The sequence below is a fragment of the Semicossyphus pulcher genome, unplaced genomic scaffold, assembly GCF_022749685.1.
Source record: "Semicossyphus pulcher isolate SPU_LCO1_2020_fin unplaced genomic scaffold, fSemPul1.0.p SCAF_11, whole genome shotgun sequence".
NCBI lineage: Eukaryota > Metazoa > Chordata > Actinopteri > Labriformes > Labridae > Semicossyphus > Semicossyphus pulcher.
In genome coordinates, this window is record NW_027211615.1 from 15,370,342 (window position 1) to 15,392,067 (window position 21,726).

A 21,726-nucleotide genomic window follows, 5' to 3' on the forward strand; every position below is an offset into this window, starting at 1 on the left:
TAATCTGCTAACCCTGTTTACACTTACAGAAGCAGAACGTACACACACGGTAAATATAACTTCTCCCTAAGCTATAACACTTACTGTCTAATGGCATCCTACACACACACACACAATCTCTCCCTCTCTCTCCACACACACACTCATACGTGGGCCAGAGAGAGATTACATTAATACAGCCAGTCGAGCATCTAATGTTCAAAATATTACCAGCACACACAACGGTTTATTCCGCCTTAGCTAAATCATGCATGCTCACCACAAAAGCACAAGCAGCTTAGAGGTGTACTGTACCTGTTGGTCCTGGCTCCACGCGGCCCTCTGTTTGAGGGAGGGGACGTCCCAGAGAGACAGGCGTCCGGAGAAGTGGATGACCGCCAGCAGGGTGCCGTCGGGGCTCAGGCTCATGCGGAACACGCCGTCCTGGACGTCAGAACACATAATTTAGTTTTGAAACCAGTGCCAGATTTCTCCATGAAGCTTTTAATTATAACTGAGGACAATGGAGAGGAGAGGGCTGCGTTACCTTTTCATCTCCCTGCCTGGAAAATAACCTGAAGCTGGGCATCCTGAGGAAACCTCTCTTCTGATTCTAACACAGAGATGGAAAAACAATGTGCCGGTTAGATTTTGGCATGAATGATTTGTGTATTAACGTGTGTGTTTGTGTGGTTTCCTCACTGGATTGACGTCATCTTCATAGCTGGTGACCTGCTTGTAGTGAGGTGAGCCAGACAGAGTCCTCCAGGCTGTAATCCCACAGCAGGAGGCCTTGGACGTGTAATCATCCCCACACTCGCAGCCTCCCACCAACAGCAGTCTGAAACAAACACACACTTATGGTCTCTACCTCCCTGATTATGCTCTGATGGATCAATCAGCAAATGAAGGTGGTCACTTTGAGGTCATCCTCCCGCCCGGGTTCAAGCCAGGGTATCAACGAGCATTAAGACTACTGAAGTGCCATTTAGCAAAGAGGTGGGAGTCAGAGGGCTGCTTTAGAATCAATGGCCAAGCACAGATAAGACACAAACAATACCACAATGACCACAGTGATCAGTGGGTCTCTCTCTTTGCAGGGAAACAGAACAGATGCAACGACGGGCGGGAACTCAGAGGGGAGGAAGCAGAGCTGTTCAGCTCAACACTGCCCCCTAGTGCAGAGAGGCTGGACTGTTAGGAAGAGCCATGAGAATGAGTGTGTGAACTAATGGCTTATTGTTTTATCAACATTGTAGCTTCTGTATTATATGGACCAGTTTACTGTATACTCTAATATAAGGTTTCATTAAAATAGATGCTTGAGTACTACCACTAAATAAACTGGAAATCTTTTTCAGTCAAAAAACTGAGTTTAATGACATTAACAAAAGAAAATGCAAATTCAACATTTTTTAATCGTTTTTGTTTCCTACATAAGAAAAAAATGTTACAATCTGAGAGTTAATACAACACAAGCAACGATCAAGACAGGAGGGAACAACGTCAGTAAGTGCCAACAAACAGCTTCGAGTGCGATCGGACACATGAAAGAGTCTTTAGCTTTTTCAAAGTGGACATATTTTAGCTAAATAACGTCTAATCTAACGTTTTTAGGAATCACATTGGTAAAGTTTGTTTCATTTTAAAAATTGTTAACATATTTTAATTTAATTATTTTTTGGAGACTCTCCTTCCTCCTGAAACGAACAAGCCGTTTTGCCATTCAAAGGTTAGACACCTCCTCCACGTGGGGGAGTGGCCGCACTGCACTGTCGCTCCAAAGTTGTAGAAAACATGGCGGCTGAAGGATCAGTTATTCTGCCTTATATGTACGAGCCAGAATCGGACCCAAGTGCAGCAACCCAGCAGTTCCCAGGAGGTGTCGGAACGGTAAGTTGGCAGCCTGAGCTGAATGACGTAAATGACGATTGGTTGATTTCGGCGAAAGCAAGGTTCTACGTAGAAACCTGCAGCTGTTCTGAACGGCCCATTTCAGAGGCTACCTTTTTAAAAATGTCATTCTGGAAAAACACGTTTTCACTTTTTCACTGTGAACGATAAACAGCCCAACATGTGAAACCCATGCAAAACATAAGAATGTCCATTCAAAAGATATGGCTCCCTTAAAGATGGAAATGGACTCTGCGGACCGAATGTTCAGTAGCTCATTCCACCACCGGGGGAGTACTGAGGAGAAGAGCCTAGTTAGAGACTTAGAGCCCTGTTGTGGTGGGAGCACCAGGCGCCTTTCACTGGCAGAGCGTAGTGGGCGGGATGGAGTGTAGACCTGGGTGAGGGCGTTCAGGTAGGCAGGAGCCGTTTTCAGGTGCTTTTCAACCGCAGGAACTTTCCCCAAGAACTAGGAACCTTTTGAAGAACCAGGGTCTAAATTTAGTTCCGGGGTAATTGATTTACCCCCTGAAAAGTGCCTGCTCGGGGTTTCCAAAGGTCCAGGAACATTCGGGGCGGGGCCTGCAGTGCTAATCGTTTCTGATTGGTCGAGTACTCGCAGGATTTTATTGAAGAGCAGTCGCGCTGCCGCGTTCTGGATCTTCTGCAGAGGTTTGAATGTGCATGCAGGGAGGCGTGCACATATGAGTACTTTAAGGTTTTCAGACTACAATTACTGCAGCATAATAAGTCACGCATTAATGTATAAGCACATCTAATGTTACTGCTGGTAATGTTGAGTTAATCGAAACTTCTTTATACACTGCTTGGCTTCTTAATCGATAATAATAAATCCTAATTTATTAGTTAATTTATATTTTTTGATCAATAATTTTAATCGGCAAAGAGCCTAGGATCCAAACATTTGAAAAAAGACTCTTGAGTGGATACACTTAGTTCTGTGAGACATGTGTATGTCTTATACGTCTTTACATGCAGTCTATTAACTCTGTCTGTAATTGTGATCACCGCTGCACATCTGGAAACATTTCTCAGTATCTGAGCCCCATCTGTTCACCACATCGCTCATGGTAAACACTCCTACAGTGTCTGCTCCAACCTCAACATGTTACATCTTTACGGATCCACCGTATTTTCACATGTTCAGCTGTCGAAGTTACTTTTTTATACCCTGCTCCTCACCTTACCCTTCCTCTCTCTCTTTCTTATTCTCTCTGTTGCTGACCCAGTTTTCACACAGAGATCATTAAAGTTTCATCTCATCTATCAGTTGGCAAACACTTGACAGTAGCTGCCAAAATCCATTAAGCTGCCAAACCAAGCTTCCCCAGCCAAACTAAACCTGGTTTGTGCGGAGCGGGGGAGCGTGGAGAAAAACAGTGAGGTCACGGGTGTGAGCCAGACATAATTAACCGAAAACCTCTGAATGCTACGTGATGAGGGAGGCCAAGGACGTTTTCAGACTGCTGCAGTCGATTCCTGCAGGTATTGCATTAAAGTGATTGGTTCATTTCTTCCTGAGTGAGCCCCTTGGCCTCGTTCCATAATGTAACATCTCTTTGTGCCTGTGCAAAAATGTCTACATCAGAAGCTTCTTTTTGCTTCTGCTTTTTTAACCTCTTTCCCAAGATTCATCGACTAACATTTATGCAGCATATTTCATCTTGTATTAAATGGAAACTTACTGTAAAACATGTTTGCAACAGCATCATTTACATATCAAAATAAAGCCCACAGTAAATTCACACTTTGGTGCAGCACTGTGATCAATATAATACATATTTACCAGCATATTGACGACACGTTGGGAGCGTACTCATATTGCCCCTGGACATCAGATGATGAAAGCGCTTGAAATCGCTCAGCTACTTTCCAAACTCGGTTATTTAAGCTGTACGTGGCATCATGTAGCATCATCGGCAATGAGTGTATGGGTGAAAAATTGATTCAAAGGATTTATAAGGATGTCTGTAGATGTTTGAATAACAACACTCTTGATGAAACACAGTTGTAATAGAGGCAGGCTCGGACTGTGGAGCCCGCAGAGGGAAATAAGAGCGCTACAGGCGTTAATTGCGCTACATTAAAAGGTAAACACTATCGACACGTTATTTTTCTACATGAGTGAACACAGCATGAGCGGCAGAAACGCAAGTTTATTATCAACTACTAAGTTTGTATCCTTAAAGTGGTAATCTGGAAGATTTCAATTTCGTTCTCTTTGGCGGCACCTATGGCGATAAACTGTAATTGCAGGAGCACACTTCCCAGATATCCAGACAGTGTTGCATGTTTGACGTCCACGGTTGGCTCCAGTCGTAACTCCTGATTTTCCTTGCTCTGGTCACTTTCCTCTTTAGAGTTAGTTTGCCTTCATCTGAGCGTCGAATTTGTTTCTTTTTCTTTGGATTTTCACTTCACGTCATCGATCTTTTCTTTGTTTGTTCAGCCATAGTAGATTACTGTTTACTCGCAACACTTGCAGAGACCGGAAAAGCAGCCGCTTAGCTCCGCCTACCCTCTCTGGCAGACCAACCACTGCTGGGTGATGGAAAACACGTCACTCACTGGGCGCCGCTTGTGATTTTTTTCCACAAAAGTCGCCACAGACACCCAGTCTATAATAATACTATATACTGCAAATGCAAAGGCTTTCATCAGTGGGCCATAGGCTCAATCACCATTGTGTTACCTCATTCGGCGATAGATAGTGACTTAACAGACATTTATTTACTTGAGATTATCACTTTAACCAGAAACAGCAGTTACATAGCTCTCTTCATAGCCACCAAATTAACTGACATACGTCATTTTACACAGGATTTGCTGATGGTCTACCTCTGCCTCAATCGGTTAGTTTGTTTTATTGTGTGGTGTTTTAAAGGTTAGTTTGGTTCCGAACTAACATGTGTTACGACATGTAACGAGGCACCAGAAAGTCCGGTGTTCTGCTAGGTAAAATGATGAAATTTGTTAATGGAGTCTGGTGGCTTTGAAGAGAGCGATCTAACGGCTGTTTCTGGTTAAACAAAGAACTTCCTTCAGTCTGAGTTGAACTCTCTTCTGTCCCATTGTTCACTAACATTATGCTTAGGGGGAGTGCAGAGAGCTGCAGCCCAGCTCTCCTCCTTCGCTTTGGACTCAGTGAAAATCAACCGACACTGCTGTTTTGTCGCGATGCATCACACTTTGATCTGATTGGCCTGTTTTTGATGTGATGCATTTGATTGGTGTCTGGTCCAAGTCAGTTTTCTTTCTAGCTCACAATGTCCGTAGATACTTATCTTACTCAGTAACGGATGGATGTACAAATGTAGTAATTACTTTACTTCATTTAAAAAATACTTACAGTAACGTGAGTAGTTGTAGTTCATTACTTCCACCTCTGCCTTTAACCACATTTTAAAAGCACTAAACGTTGGCCACAGATAACTCACCGGTGTCCGGGGTGGTAAATAGCCGAGGTGATGCCATGGGAGTAGTGAGCGGAGAAACTGAAGCTGTGGTTCTCCTGGAAGTTCTGATTGGTTCCCACACTGAGAGGGAGAGAGGGAGTCACGCAAACATGTCACCTATAATTGCACTCTGGCAAACAAACAATCAAAAACAGGAACACCCATGTGCAAAATGTTAATGGTGCTACCAAGCCGTTTTAGGGGGAAGATGACGGAGCAATTTACATCTCGGCTGCAATTAAAATGAGACATGGCAAAATATATAATCTAATCTAAGTGGGCAATCTAAATTAGATTGGTACTCGAGGAGATGTCGTGTAATTTGTGAGAAGGGATCTCACTGGGGAAATGTTTCTGTGCGATGTAAAGTGTACGGAGAGAAGGGGAAGGGAGGTAAAGAAGGGACAACTTCCTGTAGACGTTAAGGTGTTTATTCCAGAGTGAAGCAGCGCACGCACACATGCAGAAGGGCTGGCACGGAGCGAGAAAGAGAGATGGCTCAGCTATAATTCTAATTCAAAGTGTTTGTGCCACAATATTTGAACGCAGTCACATGAAGAGCGAGTTTAAGCCCCACGCTGAAAATGAACCTAAATCCGGTTCAAATGTTTCCCACATCTTAATTACTTCCTCACGCACACACACAATCACACCCCGGCGGCTTCAAAGGCAGAGAACATCATTTATCCGCCTCTAATAGAAAAATAAATCGCAGTTTTCGCCCCGTTCTCAGCAAACATCGCTCTGCACACAGAGCGGAGGGGAAGTCAGGGAGTGCAGGACGTCGTCCGATTTAGGATTCCACACACAGACACAATCTCATCCCGTGTCTTGGAGTGTCAGCACACCGGGGCTCGGTGTGACTGCGGCAATCATACAGAATTAGATTGGAAATCTCTGAAATAATGCCATATTAAATAATGCTAAATTAAAACAGGGGAAGGTGTGGGCAGCCATGAGGAAAGTCAGATGTCATTAATCAAATATTCAGAATGCGTATTTGTGAATTTGAAGCGGGATTAGTGAGAAGGGGAATTGGTATTCAAAGAGAAGTTTCTCCGCTTTCTAACGTTTACATTTTAGACAAGCATGCAGCACCAAATCAAAGCACAAATAGGATGCAATTTACTATAAAGGTTAGAATTTACAACACATGCATTTAAATCAGGTTATAATAAAGCAGCTGAGAAAGCTAAGCTAAGAACGGATGGACTTTTTTGCAGCCAAAATAGTCCAAAAATGTTTGTAGAGCTTAAACTGTTCAATTTGTTGTGGAATTGGAAATTGCTGAAAAAAGGTATGACCTTGGAGTGACATTAAAGTGCTAAAAAAGCAATGTAAGTTGAAGCGTATGTGAGTATCAGAGCAGGGAATGTCAGTTAACGTGATAGCTCGGACAGGAATTAGTGCCAGTTCAAGTGCAGACACTGAAAGATGATGTCCGTTTAAGTGTCGGCTGAAGTGTACGCACTGTAAACAGCAGTTTCCCAAAAAGGACCTGAAAGGGGTTAAAGTGTCCAGGTGTAAGCGCTGACCAAAATTGTAAATGCTCGTTGAAGAGGAAGTTGAGCACATTTGAAATTTCAGCTGAGATATGCATCGAAGTGGTGAAAGCAGTTGAACTGTAATTTCCAGAGTGAAGCTGTCAGCGTGGTCTGTGTTGACCTGCACACAACTGCCTCTGTGATGCGTGTGCACACTGTCTGCCTGCAGGACTTCTCTGCGTTAGTTATCCGATATTTAGTGTGACTTGGAAGGAAGCAGAAATGGAAGCGATTGGTTAAGGCTCCCGCCTTAGTGTTGAAATGTCAGGCAGTAGCCACTGAAAGAAGTTAATGAGTTATAAAAGGGTCGCCGGTTTAGCTCAGCGGTTAAATCACGCAGGCCAGGTATTGAGGTGTTGGTCAACTCCCACCCCTGCGTGTCATCCCCCACTCTCTTCCCCTGTTTCCGACACTAGCCTTCTTGCTCAGAATTACATGAGGAGGTTGTTAAAACTCTCATATGTCTTTTATATAAATGGAGTACAAGCAGGTGGTTAGCTTAGCATAAAACCAGGAAGCATGAAGAAGAGGTTTGCCTGGTTCCCTCCGAATTTAAAGGAGCAGTTCATCCCTGGAAAAAAGCCACTGTCAGTCAAAGCTGGTGTTCTCTGTCATCGATAGAAGCAATAAAATCTGAAATTGCCTCCATAGTTGTACAAACAGCTCGTGGTTTCAACCATTCTACATTCCTACAACACCCAACCTGTGTTGCTCCCTCTGAACGGCCCAGCGAGAGACGCTGGAGTGAAATACTACCATTTTCCAGTCAAGGACATTGATCGCTGCAGGCGATGGCTCAGAGCGGCGTCCTAGATTGAGGAAGTGTAGTTTAGCGAGCTCCCTGGCCTCCACCAGATGCATGTTTTACGTAGTCTGGTGGAGGTTTTCCAGGGCCCATTGGAGAAGCGGATAGCATCCTCCAAAGGCACAGAGTGAAACTGCATTTTTGTTAGACCATAATGGCATTAGCTCCCCATAAAAGCATGACGGTTGAAAATCAGTGAACTGGCCTCCCTTTTGGCCAGGCATGCAGTTTTACTAAGATGGAGGGATGCTGCCCCACCCACCCACGCTCACTGACTGAGGGACATTATGTCCTGTCTAAACCTTGAAAAGATCCACTACTCAGTTTGTAACTCAAATATTAAGTTCCAAAGGGTGTGGGGACCTTTCCTGAAATACTTTCAGAACCTCCAGTCAAACTAAAGGTGTATATCCTGACTCTCTTTTTTTGTCTCATTGCCATTCTGTTGATTTCTGGCAGTAACATTCTGTATTTTGTTTATTACTTGCTAAACCCTCCTTCTTTTATTTTCTTTTATTTAACCTGATATGTACCCTATTTTCCTTCTCTTTTCTAAATATAGAACCCGACTTTCAGCTCTTTCCTAATTTACTCCTAAGACGAAATAGGCTTCCCTTTGACACACGGGATTCCGGCTGGTAGTTGGGGCTAGTGGGGTTGAGGGATGATTGGTTCGAGTTTATTAGTAGTGCTCTCTTGCTATGGATGCGCTTTGTCTGATCACATCTGTTGTGCACTTCAGAAATGTATTGTGTGTAATATGCGTAATTGTTTAAAACTCAATAAAAATATTCTTGAGAAAGAAAATCAGTGAACTGGCCCTTTAATAAAGGCATAAAAAAGCCAAAAAAAAGTCTTAAAAAAAAAGGATCAAAGCAGCTGAAATGACACGTAAGTGGCAAAAGCAGTTGAAATGTCAGTCGAGCCATCTTAATGAAAGGGTCATTTATTCTAGTTACATAGCGCATGATAACAAATCGTTCAATTGTAGACATACTAGTGAAGCAGTTTTGTCTCTCACCTGACGAGGTAACTCTTGAGCCCTCCGCCATATGTGATAACAAGCAGTTCGGCCGACCACTGAGCGCTGGCTGTGCACTCCAGGAAGATCAGGCCGGCCACTGCACAGCTGAAATCTCCGGGAAAACTCACCACCTGGATCAAAAGAGGGAGATGAGAAAGAGGAGTCAGCAACTGATGAAATTGAAATGGAAAGTTAAGAAATATGTATAATCAGTTTGTGTCCAACCAAAGTTTTACAAGGACAAACAACAAAGCAGCGTTTGTTTCAGAAGATAAAAAAAAGTGAGAAAAAGGATGATGGAAAAGGGGACGTCAGGGAACAAAAGATAAGAGACAGAGAGAGTGAAGGAGAGACAGAAAGCGAGAGAAAAGGGGAGGAGGGGGAGATTTTAATTTTTTTCATCCATGCATACTATCTGTCATTTATCCTCTCCTCCTGAAATAGCTGCGAGTCACCAGTGTGTGCACTTAACAGTGACAAACAGGAGCAACAGCACAGCAGAGCAGGGGGCGCCGGTGTGAGCGCGCAGACACACAAACTGGAGGTACATAACAAAGCAGAGCTGCACTAAAGGAATGAAGATCACAGAGTGCGAGAGAAAAAGCGTGGCTGGGGAGTGTCTGCGCTCATCCGCTCTGACGGTGGCGGATGGAGGAGCGCGAGGAGTGATGGATGGAGATGGAGGAATGATAATATGCAGCGCGGGGAGGGCATTGAAGTGGGGGCAGATGGACTTGAAATGGCAGCGCAAGGAGAGACAGACATGCGAGGATGAGAGAGAGGAGAGAGACGGGAAGGAGGATCCAGGGTGTGAAAAATTAAATAGAGGAGTGAGAAGAAAAGAAAGGGACACTGTAGGCGACGGGGGGGAGAAGAAAGAGAGAGGAGGGAAAAAAGCAGGAGACAGTGAAGGAGAAAGAGAGCACAGAGGGTGTCTGACATGGAGACACTTTCTTCAAAAGGTGACAGGCAGCTCAAAGTGCCCAGTTAAAGTGTGCTTCACTGGAACAGAAGAAGAAGAACAGGAGAGAAACCGACTCTGGAGCCGAGATGTCGGAGTCCTTAGAACTGTGTCACCTCAAAGTTACAAATATGGTCGAATGTGCTGCAGCAAGTTGTCTTTTTTAGGATAATGAACTGCATTTACCAAACTTATACCAATCAGCCAGAACATTATGACCACTGGCGAGTGAATAATGATTATCTCGTTATAGTGGCCCCTCTCAGTGGGTGGGATATGTTAGGCAGCAAGTGAACATGATGTGTTGGAAGCGACTGGGTCAGAGCATCTCCAAAAATGCAGCTCTTGTGGGGTGTTCCTGGTCTGCACTGGTCAGTACCAAAAGTGGTCAAAGGTAGGAAAACCTGCGACAGGGTCATGGGCGACCAAGACTCATTGATATGCACGTGTGGAGCAAAGGCTGGCCCATGTGGTCCGATCCAACAGAAGAGCTACTATAGCTCAAACTGCTGAAACAGTTAGACCGGTCAGGGTGCCCATGCTGACCCCTGTCCACTGCAGAAAGCGGCTACAATGGGAACGTGAGCATCAGAACTGGGAGCAATGGAGGAAGGTGTCCTGGTCTGATGAATCACATTCTCTTTTACATCATGCGGATGGCCAGGTGCGGGTGCGCCGTTTACCTGGGGAAAACATGGCACCAGGATGCACTATAGGGATATGTGATGCTTCGGGCAATATTCTGCTGGGAAACCTTGGGTCCTGCCACTCGTGTCGATGTTACTTTGACACGTTCCACCTACCTAAACATTGTTGCAGACCAAGTCCACCCCTTCATGGAAACAGTATTCCCTAATGGCAGTGGCCTCTTTCAGCAGGATCAGCTCCCTGCCACACTGCAACATGGTTCAGAAATGGTTTGAGGAACACGACAACAGGTCAAGGTGTCGACTTGGCCTCCAAATTCCCCAGATCTCAATCCAGTCGAGCATCTGTGGGATGTGCTGGACAAACAAGTCCGATCGATGGAGGCACTAGCTCACAACTTACAGGATTTAAAGGATCTGCTGCTCACGTTTTGGTGCCAGATACCTCAGCACACCTTCAGAGGTCTAGTGGAGTCCATGCCTCGATGGGTCGGGGCTGTTTTGGGGGTCCTACACAATATTAGCCAGGTGGTCATAATGTTATGGCTGATCGGTGTATAATCTGTCAGCCAGTCAAGTGCATTCCAGTGATAAATATAGGATGTAATTAGGATTAGATACAACATATTGTAACAGAACCAATCATCCGAGAAACATTAGGAGACAATGCTGATAAGAAGCAAAGTGCATGCTGGGTTTCCATATGCTGCACCTAATCACTTATAATTAGCATCAATGTATGCACAAAGGAGGAAAAAAGGCTTGTTTATGATGTGAAAGAGGAAACATGGCATCATTACCGGCGGGATGACAAAGAGTTCGCTGCCCATGAGGTCAAAGAGGCGCGTGGTGCCGGTGCTGTCGGCGTAGGCCAGCAGGGTGCAGTCATGGCTCCATGCCACCCGTCGCCACTGGGGGTTCGGGTCCTTCGGCACTGCAGGATGACAAAAAATAGAACACTTGAAAGCTCATAGAAACAGAGAGAGAGAAAGAGAGAGAGAAAAGAGGGACGTGAGACTCAGGGCACCATGGATTTCTTATTAAGCGAGATGAGAAAAGTCTGTGCAAATATTCCCTGGTGTTCGGTGGTGGCGCTGCCGATGAATACAGATGGGAGAAGAAGGATCGAGCTAGCTAATGCATTACATCAGCACGGTGTGTTTAAGGACCTATCTAATTCATCAATGATGTATGGCTGAAGTAATACATCTCAATAATTGTCCCTCAAAGTTTCACACGCACGCTCAGACGAGAGGGGGGGAGAAAGGGAGGAGAACGGGGATCTTAAATCCAGCTCTTACTGAAGTATTGGCTACTGTTTTACCAAAGTGCTGATACAGCCGCGCAGTGAGTGTAACCATATCGCTGTTATAAAGCACATCCTCGCCTGCTGGCGCTTTCTCAAGGCTTCGCTGTCATACCGCCTGATAGAGGAGCTGGGGACGCTGAATCTGATTCGAATACCTGATTATCTTCAGGGGTACAAACGTGCACAGTCTGTGCAGAATATTTAGTAAATACAGCCCTCTTGCACGGATTTCTGCATTGTAGAACAGTGTGAGACATAATGCGCCACCACGGGTGCTGCGTCTGCTGAGCAATAAAGTTATGAAAAGCAAGTTATGTTTTTGTTGATATCACATAACGGCGCTATTGGCGGTTTATTGTATTGGATTTCTTGGCCGAGGAAACGATGCCGCAACCCCTGGTGGGCAATACCGCAAACGAATGGAGGCGTCGGGATATTGTATGACTAGAATTTTAAATGAAGGGAGGAAGTCGGAGGTGAGACGGAGACAAAAAAAAAAAGGAGAGAGAAACAATGAAGCCGGCTCCCACTGAGAGGAATAATAGCTCCCCAAATTTTAAGGCCTGTAAGTATCAGAGAGCAGAAGAAGAAGGCGATTTAACACACCTTGGAGACTCTCGGCTGAGGAGGAGCAGACAGGAACATGGAGATATTATGAGAGCCATAGATACCGAGCGTCTGCTCTGATCTTTTCTTCTTCTTTTGCTTCCTATTTCAATCTTTTTTTCTATTTCCCTCTCACACTGCCTCCCCTCCTATCTCTGGCTCCCATTATGAATTGTATACAGTGTGTTGTTCTGCGGATGAGAGGGCTCCATTTCCACATAGATGGCTTTTTTGGGGGGAGCTGGAAAATTGGATGCTACTGTCCTGTGTGTGTGTGTTTTTTTTTTCTCCTAGCGATTGCGGGGGCGGAAGTTGGGGAGAATTACACCGAACGACCCAACAGAAGCCTTCTATCTAAAGGCCTCGCAGATGCATTTATCAGGGCTCAACACTTATGAATTATGTACAGGGGCGGGAGACGACTCCGCTGTAACAGGAGCAGACAGGGGAGGGAGGGAAGGAGACAGAGAGTGATACACAGGTGTGCATGCATACACACAAGCACAAAAGGCGGTAGCTCTCGCACGCACGCACGCACGCTCCTCCATTAAAAGCAAATGCCACAGAAGGCAGGATCACAGCAAAATCCATTAGGACAAATCTCCGTGAAATGAAATGAAGTAAAAGTAAAATGAAAAGGAGAGATGAAATGGAATGGGGAGAAAAAAAAAGAGGAGGGAGGCAAGGGTTTACGCGGGCCCAGCGGCTACTGTTATCCACACGATGAGCCATTAGAACGACGGCGCACAATGACGGCTAGCCAAGGAAGAAGAAATAGAGGGTGAGGGAGACGGGATAATTGGCGGGAAAGAAGACGGAAATGAGGGAAAAATAATAAAAAAAGGAAAAACGCTGGAGAAAAAGAGAAAAGAAGTATTGACAAAGACAAGTTGACAAGTTTCACTGAGCTCTCACTTTGTTTATGTGTTTTGTTTAGAGGAGTGTGTACGTAAGACAATGAGTCTATGTGCAGAAAATAATACAATTTAGAATATTAGAAATGTTTTTTTGTTTTTTTTCTTTAAAGTTGTCCAATTTATTTATTTCCAATAAATTTAGAAATGGTGTCATAATGGTGTCTTTCAAATGACTGATATTTTGGATTGCAGACACATGAAACATTCAGTTCTCTGTTTTGGTCTCCACCACCTCCCCAAGGAAACATCTGGCTTTTTAATGGCTTAATGCGGCGCTATGCTCGCTAGCTAGTTGCTAACTTTTGCTTTCTCCTGTTTGGTGCTGGCAGGAAGTGCACAGTTGCTTAATCAAACTTAAGCTGCAAATCACCGAATAAAGCTGTGGGCCTTAAAACCAAAACACGTGAAAGGTGCTTAAATGAGCAGCCGGTTGGACGATACATTTACACCTAGGGATCATGGCGATATTAAAGTTTTTTATGAGAAGAGCTTTAAAGAGGGGGTGGGTGAGGTTTCAAATCTGTAGGTAAAAGTATGTTGGAGTAATCCCCAGGCCTCTCAGCTCAGTCTGCAGGCTGCTGTGAACGCCAGGTTTCACGCAGTTTTTTCTAGACGCTGCACTTTGTGACATCACAAAGTGCCGCGTCTAGAAAGAGCTTTGGAGAGCTGGCCAATCAGAAGAAAGCAGGGTTGTAGGGGCGGGGTTTCTTAAAGGGAATGAGCCGACTGAGTCGTTTCAGGCAGAGTTTTTTTTTAACTGTAAGTTATGCTAAGCTTCTCCACAGGTATCACAGAGTGAAATATGAGGCTTGAAATTAGCATAATACCCTCCCTTTAAGTAAACAAGACTACATACAAAACTATTACTCACTTTTACAGACTTGATGTTTATGTGTTTCATGTGTTTTATTTCTTCTGACTGATTTTAACTCATCTCACCCTTTGTCATCTGATTCCTCTGCCATGTTTTAACATTTTGACATCTTTTGTCCTATTGGCTGTGTCGGCCATGTTGTTTGGGTTCTTCCGTTACCTACTGTGTTCTCGATTGCTTGTTTGTCAAACAATTGTAAACCCGTGTTTTTAAAGCTGCTATATAAATAAAATTATTACTATGTCAAAACTTGAGTTTGGGCCTCGCCTTGTTGAGAGCAATTAAAACCAAGACTGCGAGCCATTTTAATATCTAATCAAACAATCACGGCTATTTATTTTTATCAGCCACTATGAAGCAGTGTTTAATGAGTGGCGGTGTGTGGGATGAGGGTGATTATGTGTGTTGTTGTTCACAGTCCCTCTCTCACAGAGTCCAATTAGCCTCAGCGGTCGATATTTGTCTTTGAAACACATTCAAAGTAGATAGAAGCAAAAGCACAGGCATGTAAGCCCACACACACACACACATACACACACACACACACACACGCACACACACACACGCACACACACACACGCACACACACACACGCACACACACACACACACACACACACACACACACACACAGACAACAGATTCATCAACATCACCACAGAAGACAAAAACAGCCTTTTATGAAAAATGTGGGCTGGACTTTAGACCGTGGCAGCTGCTGCTGTCTTTGTGTTTCAGACCAAAGTAAAACCTCGGCTGTGTTCAAACTCGTTTCACTGGTCACTCTTTCAAAAAACACTTTGCAGTCTGCTTCAAGTTAAGCTAGAGGCCGAGATTTCAGACACTTATGAATCATCAACTTATTGCAATTGCCGACAGGTGTAGTGTTGCAAGATTCTACTGTAAGAAATTATGAAACATGACAATGATGCATTGTGGGATTGTTAGCAGATAGTGGTGTAAATACAATGGACATAACCTTTCCTTTTCATACCGAACATTTTTGAGGTGCATGTATTTCATATTAACAATTTAGATACTATACTGACACACATATAGGATGCTATTTAACTGTAGTAAACAGGATTTCAGACACAGACTTCATCTCTTCTTCTATGGTGTCTGAGGTGAAACCAAAGACAGGGAAGACTAGATTTCCATCAATTAAATTTTATCTACATATTCTATTGTACTTAGGGCTGTTCATTTAACATTATTATCCACCAGCTTCAGTTTAATCTAACTTGCCAATATAAACACTTCATTTGCAAATTTTCAAAATAATGGTATAAAAACTACTACAAAAATGAAGCTTAAGTTATTGTTCAACTAATATGGATACTTTTTTGTACATTGTACAATCTAAATGCAATATAACCCAATTCGCAATTCCTGGAAAAAATATCTTCTGCATATATTGTGATAATTTATGCTTTAAAGACAAGTCCTGTTTTTTTTATTATAATTGTTTGGTATTTTATTGAATTATATTCTAGTTAGAATTTGTTTAAACTGCTCAAAACTAGGAATGGTTTGGATTAAATTAATATTATTATAGATACTATGGGTGGGAATCGCATGGTAAGTCACGATATGATACGCGTTACGATACGATAACGATAATATCATGACACAGATATTGTGCGATAATTGATATATTGCAAGACAATCATATAATGATACATCACAATATCTGATTAACCACGAGGAGTCATGTAGTCGTGATGCTGAGTCAAAATCACAGGGAAATCCGTTCAGAACAGCATATGTGTAAATTAAAAAATCGATACCTGGCGTTGTATCGTTAACGATATTGTACGAGTCAGGATGACGATATATTGCCGTATCGATATTTTGTCCCACCCCTCATAGATACCATTACTGCTTATTGACAACAATACTTATCTCAACACCTTTTGATGCTACTCTCTTTTATGTTGTTCTTCATATTTATTTATCATTCAGCAACAGCTGTAGTTGATACTTGTGTCAAAGTGCTTGAAACCGATGATCCCTTTGTCCTGAACCACAGTGCATCAAGGACAAGGACAGACCATAACTCTGCTACGTCACCATGAAGGGCATCATGAACACTCACATTACACTGACGATACTTCAAGAAAATGGGGTGCTTATGGAGGCTACTGTCATTTAATGTATCTACAGTGAACTGCAGCATGTGATGGATACAAGAGGGGTGACGGGATCTTACCCTGGCACTTCCCGATGACCGAGCCGAAGTCATCCCTCACAGACCTGAGGAGCAAACACACAGACAGACAGAGTGAGAGGCACAACAGGGAGCCTTATACGTCCCCCTGGTATTTCGGCAGGTTATAACAGCCACTGATGGCCTGCCAACTAAAGTAGCTCGATGGATCAATCGGACAGGGCCTTGAGAGTAGGCAGTGTTTAGACAGACTCTTAAGAGAGCTCAACGGATGAGGCCTTTAGCTGACTTAACACCCACTCACGTCGACTAATGCCACAAAGCGAGGCTATAAAACACTGTGTGATTAAACAACAGTGGTGTGAACAAAGGACACAGAGGAAGCTCACAGTATAGAGCTGAGGGGTAAATGGATGAACTTGATTGCCCCTGATAACAACAGGTCAACCAAAACACAGAAACATACTTCAACATATCGATATGTGCATGAAAATGACTTCAAATTACACAAAAGCTTAAGAGAAATCAGTCCTTCCAGCCTCACATAGCCTCTTGTTAGCCTCTGGAGAGCGAGAGACATTCATATCTGCTTCACTGCGATTGATTTTCATTTCAATTTTGCTCCATTTAAAGCATTACAGTGTGTCAATGGAGCGCACTGCTGAGTGAGTGTGTTTTCTCTGTGTTCGGGGGAAATTGGATCGTGTCTGAAAAATAATTACAACCACTCACATTGAGCACAAACACACCCCCCGCTTTGGTCTCTTTCTCACACACACACACACAAACTAATGAAAACATTCAGGAAGTGCCATTTCAGTCTGAATGCCGATTGTAACCTTTCCCACTAAGCAAAAAAGCCACGGGTTAGCGGGTGTTTTGACCAGTTGGAAAATGGCTATAGTATTGATGCTTGAAAAAAAACCTTCATTATTTAGATACAAGCAGAGGCTGCTGCTCGACTTAAAAGGGAGATGGGATAAATCAGCCTATTAATTAAAACTCTCTCTATCTCTGGCACACACAGACAGAGTGCCTCTAACAGCGGGATACAGTTCAATAATTACCTAATCTCCACACACTGGTCCTGAACCACTGCCAGCAGTTTGCCATTACTGTGGAGAAAACAAGAGAACAGTCAGAATGAACAAGAGGGAAAAAAAGTAATGAGACAAATCACAAAGAGAGCAAACAGGGAAAGAGAACAAATGTCGTTTTGACTCGTACTTTTTAATAAAAAGTAGAGATTAAATGTTGTATGATTAAAGGAAAATATGAGAGAACATTTTGCGTGTGTGGAGCGGGGCCTTTTGAGTGGAAAAGAGATAAATACTGGGCTAAGAGCCCACATTGGACGGCTTAAAGAGAGGAGAAACAATAATAATTGGGAGCATTAAAAAGAGCAAAGATGGCTTCAGAGGGAATGAAACGAGGGAGAGAGATTAAGAAACCAAATGGAAGGATCAAGCACTTCAAACTAATGGACATCCGCAGCATCATTTGACCACACCGAACACTGTCTTACACGGCCGGATCAATAGCCAATTATAAACTGCCTTTCTACCCGGTTCGTCGGTCGTAATGAGTTCAATTAAATGATTGGTGGAGGGGATACGCAAATGGAGAGAGGAGCGGGAAAGGAGGATGGCTTAGTGCATGTCAGCAACAAAGTAGCACACACTCAGGTATTGACCACAAAGAGAGAGAGTGTGTGTGTGTGTAAGTGTGTGTGTGATTGAGTGTGTTTATGTTTCACCTTGCGAGTACTAGCTGCCAGTTGATCTGCTTGTTTGCCAGGCGGACGAGACCAAGAGGAAGAGAGGAGCTGGAGGGGCTGAGGTTACAGAATGACACCAAATAAAACCATCAGAAGAGTTTATACTGTTACTGTGGATGACATCATGCTTATTCACTTTGTCTGCAGTGATTGGTTGGCAGGTCACTGGTCTGTATGTCATGTGAAGTAAAATATTCAATACACAGGCGTGTGGAGAGGAAAAAAAAATTTAGACTGTAATTGAATCAAACATCAAAAGGTAAAATCTCTTTTTTTTTCGCTTTGTTCGCTGATAGTAACACAGTATACTTGATTGATGTATAAGGACATTTGCAACGCTAGCAGAGACCATTAAAAAACTGTAAGCCACTTTACACACAAGTAAGCTGAAAAGCGTCTGTTACGTTAGCTCAGCGTACTCTCTCTGATGGAAAACGTGTCACTAACTGTGCATCTTTGAGATTTTGAGCAGGGATTTATAAACTAAATCAAAACTATACTAAAATTTGGCATAATTTTAAATTGCATTAAATCAAATTCAATTGAATTATTTAAATGAAAATGTTATTGATGAATATTTTTATTTCATATGAGGTAAATTTAATGAAAAATTCAATATAAAATGTTATTTAAATAAAGCGTGTAATTGTATTTTAATTTTAAACAAGACAGATAAAAAAAATCAAACAAACTAATGATAAATCAGTTTAATATAAAATCTAAATTTTCTTAAATTAAACATTTAGTTAAACCACATAAATCATTTTATTTGACTTGAATGAAATAAAAATGTATTTTACAACTAAAAATTAAATAAAATAAAAGTTAATACAATTTCATGTAAATTCAACAAAAAAATAACATAAAATACTTTAGAAATTTTTAATTAAAAATGATCATGAAATTACCTTTTCAGGTAATTAAACATTTGAACTTTTAAATAAAAAGGTGCTCTAAAGAATTGTTTGGTTTGAGGAATGATTCTCACAGAGAGATAGAGAGATAGATAGAGAGATATTTCAAGTTCATCATCACTACTATTCCCAGTGTTTCTGCTTCCTTCCAACATGCAGGCCATCAAAATATGCTTTTATTTTGTATTCTTTTTAATACTATTCTGTTTTTTGGGGCTAAAACAAAAGTACCACAAGCTATCGTTCCCCTTCTGCTACCCTGTTTGGTATATTAAATAACATTCCTGATTGTTTCTCATCCACAAAAAGAGGAGAGCTGAGAGATAAACATGGCCAGAGAATAAATATTTAATGAGGTTATTGATGATCCTAGTTTACAACCTACTGAGTGAATAAGCAGGTCTTGTTGCTAGAACATTACAGACTCCCCTGCCGGTCAGAGCAACACTTTCCAACACAAAATGTGCACTATGAGAACAATAAACAACGTCAATATTATCAGATTTGTTTGATTGGAATAAAATCTAGAAAAAATATATACATATTGAACAATTTGAACAACTTTTCTGCAAGTAGAACTCATCCACCAACTAACTACTGCTTTCAGATTAAAGGACGTTACAGCCATCTGTTGTTTATTTAGAGAGAAGTCCAACTGATGTGTATTGAAGGTAATTTTGATGATATAGGCCTCGGTCTCTTAATCCAATCAATTAAAAAAAAACACTGACAATGTGAAGTAGCTTGGGATTATGGGAGTTGGAGTCTTTATTGTAAAACAATCACCATTGCCGATGTATTGTACATGACTCAGGAAGAAGTCACTGTACTGTCGGGGACATTTGAGATATTGTAAGTACACAACCTAACAAAAATACAAATATATCTGTCTAGTGAGTTTTTTATGTTAGTGGGCAAATGTGACGATCTCACCTTCACACAAAATAATATAATAAATTAATAATACAAATTCACCAAGACACGAAACCTTTTATAGAGCCTGATCTAAAAAGTCTTTCAATTCTTTTTTAGGTTGTTTTATTGCACATTAATAGTGGTCCTTGAATAGGACCATCTCAGTCATTGCCTGATTTATTGATTAATAATTCTGTAATTGTAAGGTGGAATATAAGACTTATTAGGCCTATGTGATGTAGTCAGAAACGACTCAGTTCTTAAAATCATATCAATAATAGCAATCATAATTCACAGCTTCATGTATCACATCAGTCAATTACATAACAGTCAGACAGTCAGTATTATAATAAGGAACTTACCTGTACCACAAGTAGTGCAAGATTAACCGGAATGGTCCTGTAAGAAATGGATCACATTTGTTAGCCTACGAATGGTTACTGTGTGAACATGTATTTTAGTTATCATTGTATGTAGAGCTAACTTCAGTTAACATGGTAGCTTTATTACAGAAGCTGATGTCTTGATCAAGGAAAAAAAAAGCTGAAAATCTGTCTTTCATCCAAATCCAGGCAAAGGTTGTCTTATCATACAGACTTATACACCTACCAAAACATTTCCTAAACAACTAAGAACACTTGCATATGTATCCCTCCTCCTGACATTTTTGTCTGGCCTCAAAAAAATATAGAATAAACCAGAGTATCTCCAACCATGTTTCTGCCCCTTGTAATTCCTTCACATACATGTCCTTAAAGGACATCCCCACATACATATGTATTTTTAATTTTGAAATAAATCTTACAGATGAGTAACCACTTTTAGATTTTGTGTATAAACAAAACAAATTGCTGGCCTACTTTCCAGTAACTGGGACACTGTTTGGTATCTATCCTGGATATAAGCAACAAGACTTAGGCTATAGGTTTAAGTGTTGCATAGTAGGTAAGATAATTGTTGATTTAAAGATTTATCACAAACCTTAAGGAGAAGGTAGGTCATAGTCATGTGCTGGGTATATATTTTAGGTTTATTAAAGCCCCCCTTTCGGTATGCAAAGTATCACAGTCTTAGGCTACAAAAATCAGAACTTACCAGTCACTGCTTTCGCAATAAGTGAGGTGTTGTGCTCCTTATTGCCTCGCAACTGCAAATGTGAGAAAGTTACAAGTGAGCTCAAGTTTCACTTCTTCCCTCCAACAAACAAAATAGTGCCTTGGTCATTATTTATATTTGTTAATATTAAAGTTCAAATAAAAGTGCCATTCATAAACTCTTAATTTTGCTGAGGTAACTTAAATCATGTATGGTGGTATCATGTCACATAGTTTTTGGCCTCGCTAATTGGCGCAAAAGATGAGGGATGACTTTAACGTGGAATTGAAGTACCCATTGCACAAATAATTCAGATTAAAAACGAAAATGACTCTAAATGTCAATGAGAAAAGTAGATTTGAAGTTAAAGATAGCAGTTTATCAGTATGTTTGTGCTACGTGGCTTTGAACGGCTGACCCCATGCAGCTGACTCGAGTTGAATTTCGGGCGGTATATTTACAACAAAACACCCTCACAATGAAATGAAAACGAGCCAAAATAGAAGAATGTCTGACCTGAGTGTCCGTCTCTGGCGGCCATTCAGTAATGACAAGTAAGTCGTATAAAATGTTTTCATCTTCGCCTTCAATCAGGCTTTCTTCGGCCATATTTACTTGTACCAGCTGTCAAACATCTACGGCGACTAGCAGAGGACAAAATGTACAATAGAACCGCGCTTGGAAACTGCAGCTTACCGGTTAGCAAAAGCTGTTTCGTGGCTTGACTTTGCATACTCTGATATATTAATGACATAGGAATATTAGGCCAAAAAGCATTAGCCAAAAAGCAACACTAATCTGTAAATAATTATCGAATATAA

At 41.9% G+C, this 21,726-nt stretch overlaps 1 protein-coding gene across 1 annotated transcript in view; it reads right to left on the reverse strand.

Moving 5' to 3' along the window:
- Positions 1–21,514, reverse strand: part of nbas (NBAS subunit of NRZ tethering complex) — a 185,129-nt gene extending 163,615 nt beyond the window's left edge. Inside the window, exons 1-12 of the mRNA XM_069657356.1 lie at positions 21,422–21,514; positions 20,906–20,957; positions 20,173–20,209; positions 17,961–18,038; positions 17,272–17,319; positions 16,247–16,290; positions 11,130–11,263; positions 8,719–8,852; positions 5,331–5,429; positions 682–820; positions 527–592; positions 295–423 (exon numbers count right to left, since the gene is read on the reverse strand). Coding sequence (XP_069513457.1) covers positions 295–423; positions 527–592; positions 682–820; positions 5,331–5,429; positions 8,719–8,852; positions 11,130–11,263; positions 16,247–16,290; positions 17,272–17,319; positions 17,961–18,038; positions 20,173–20,209; positions 20,906–20,957; positions 21,422–21,514 — 1,053 coding nt within the window. The remainder of the gene's footprint in view (positions 1–294; positions 424–526; positions 593–681; positions 821–5,330; positions 5,430–8,718; positions 8,853–11,129; positions 11,264–16,246; positions 16,291–17,271; positions 17,320–17,960; positions 18,039–20,172; positions 20,210–20,905; positions 20,958–21,421) is intronic.
- Positions 21,515–21,726: the final 212 nt, after the last annotated feature.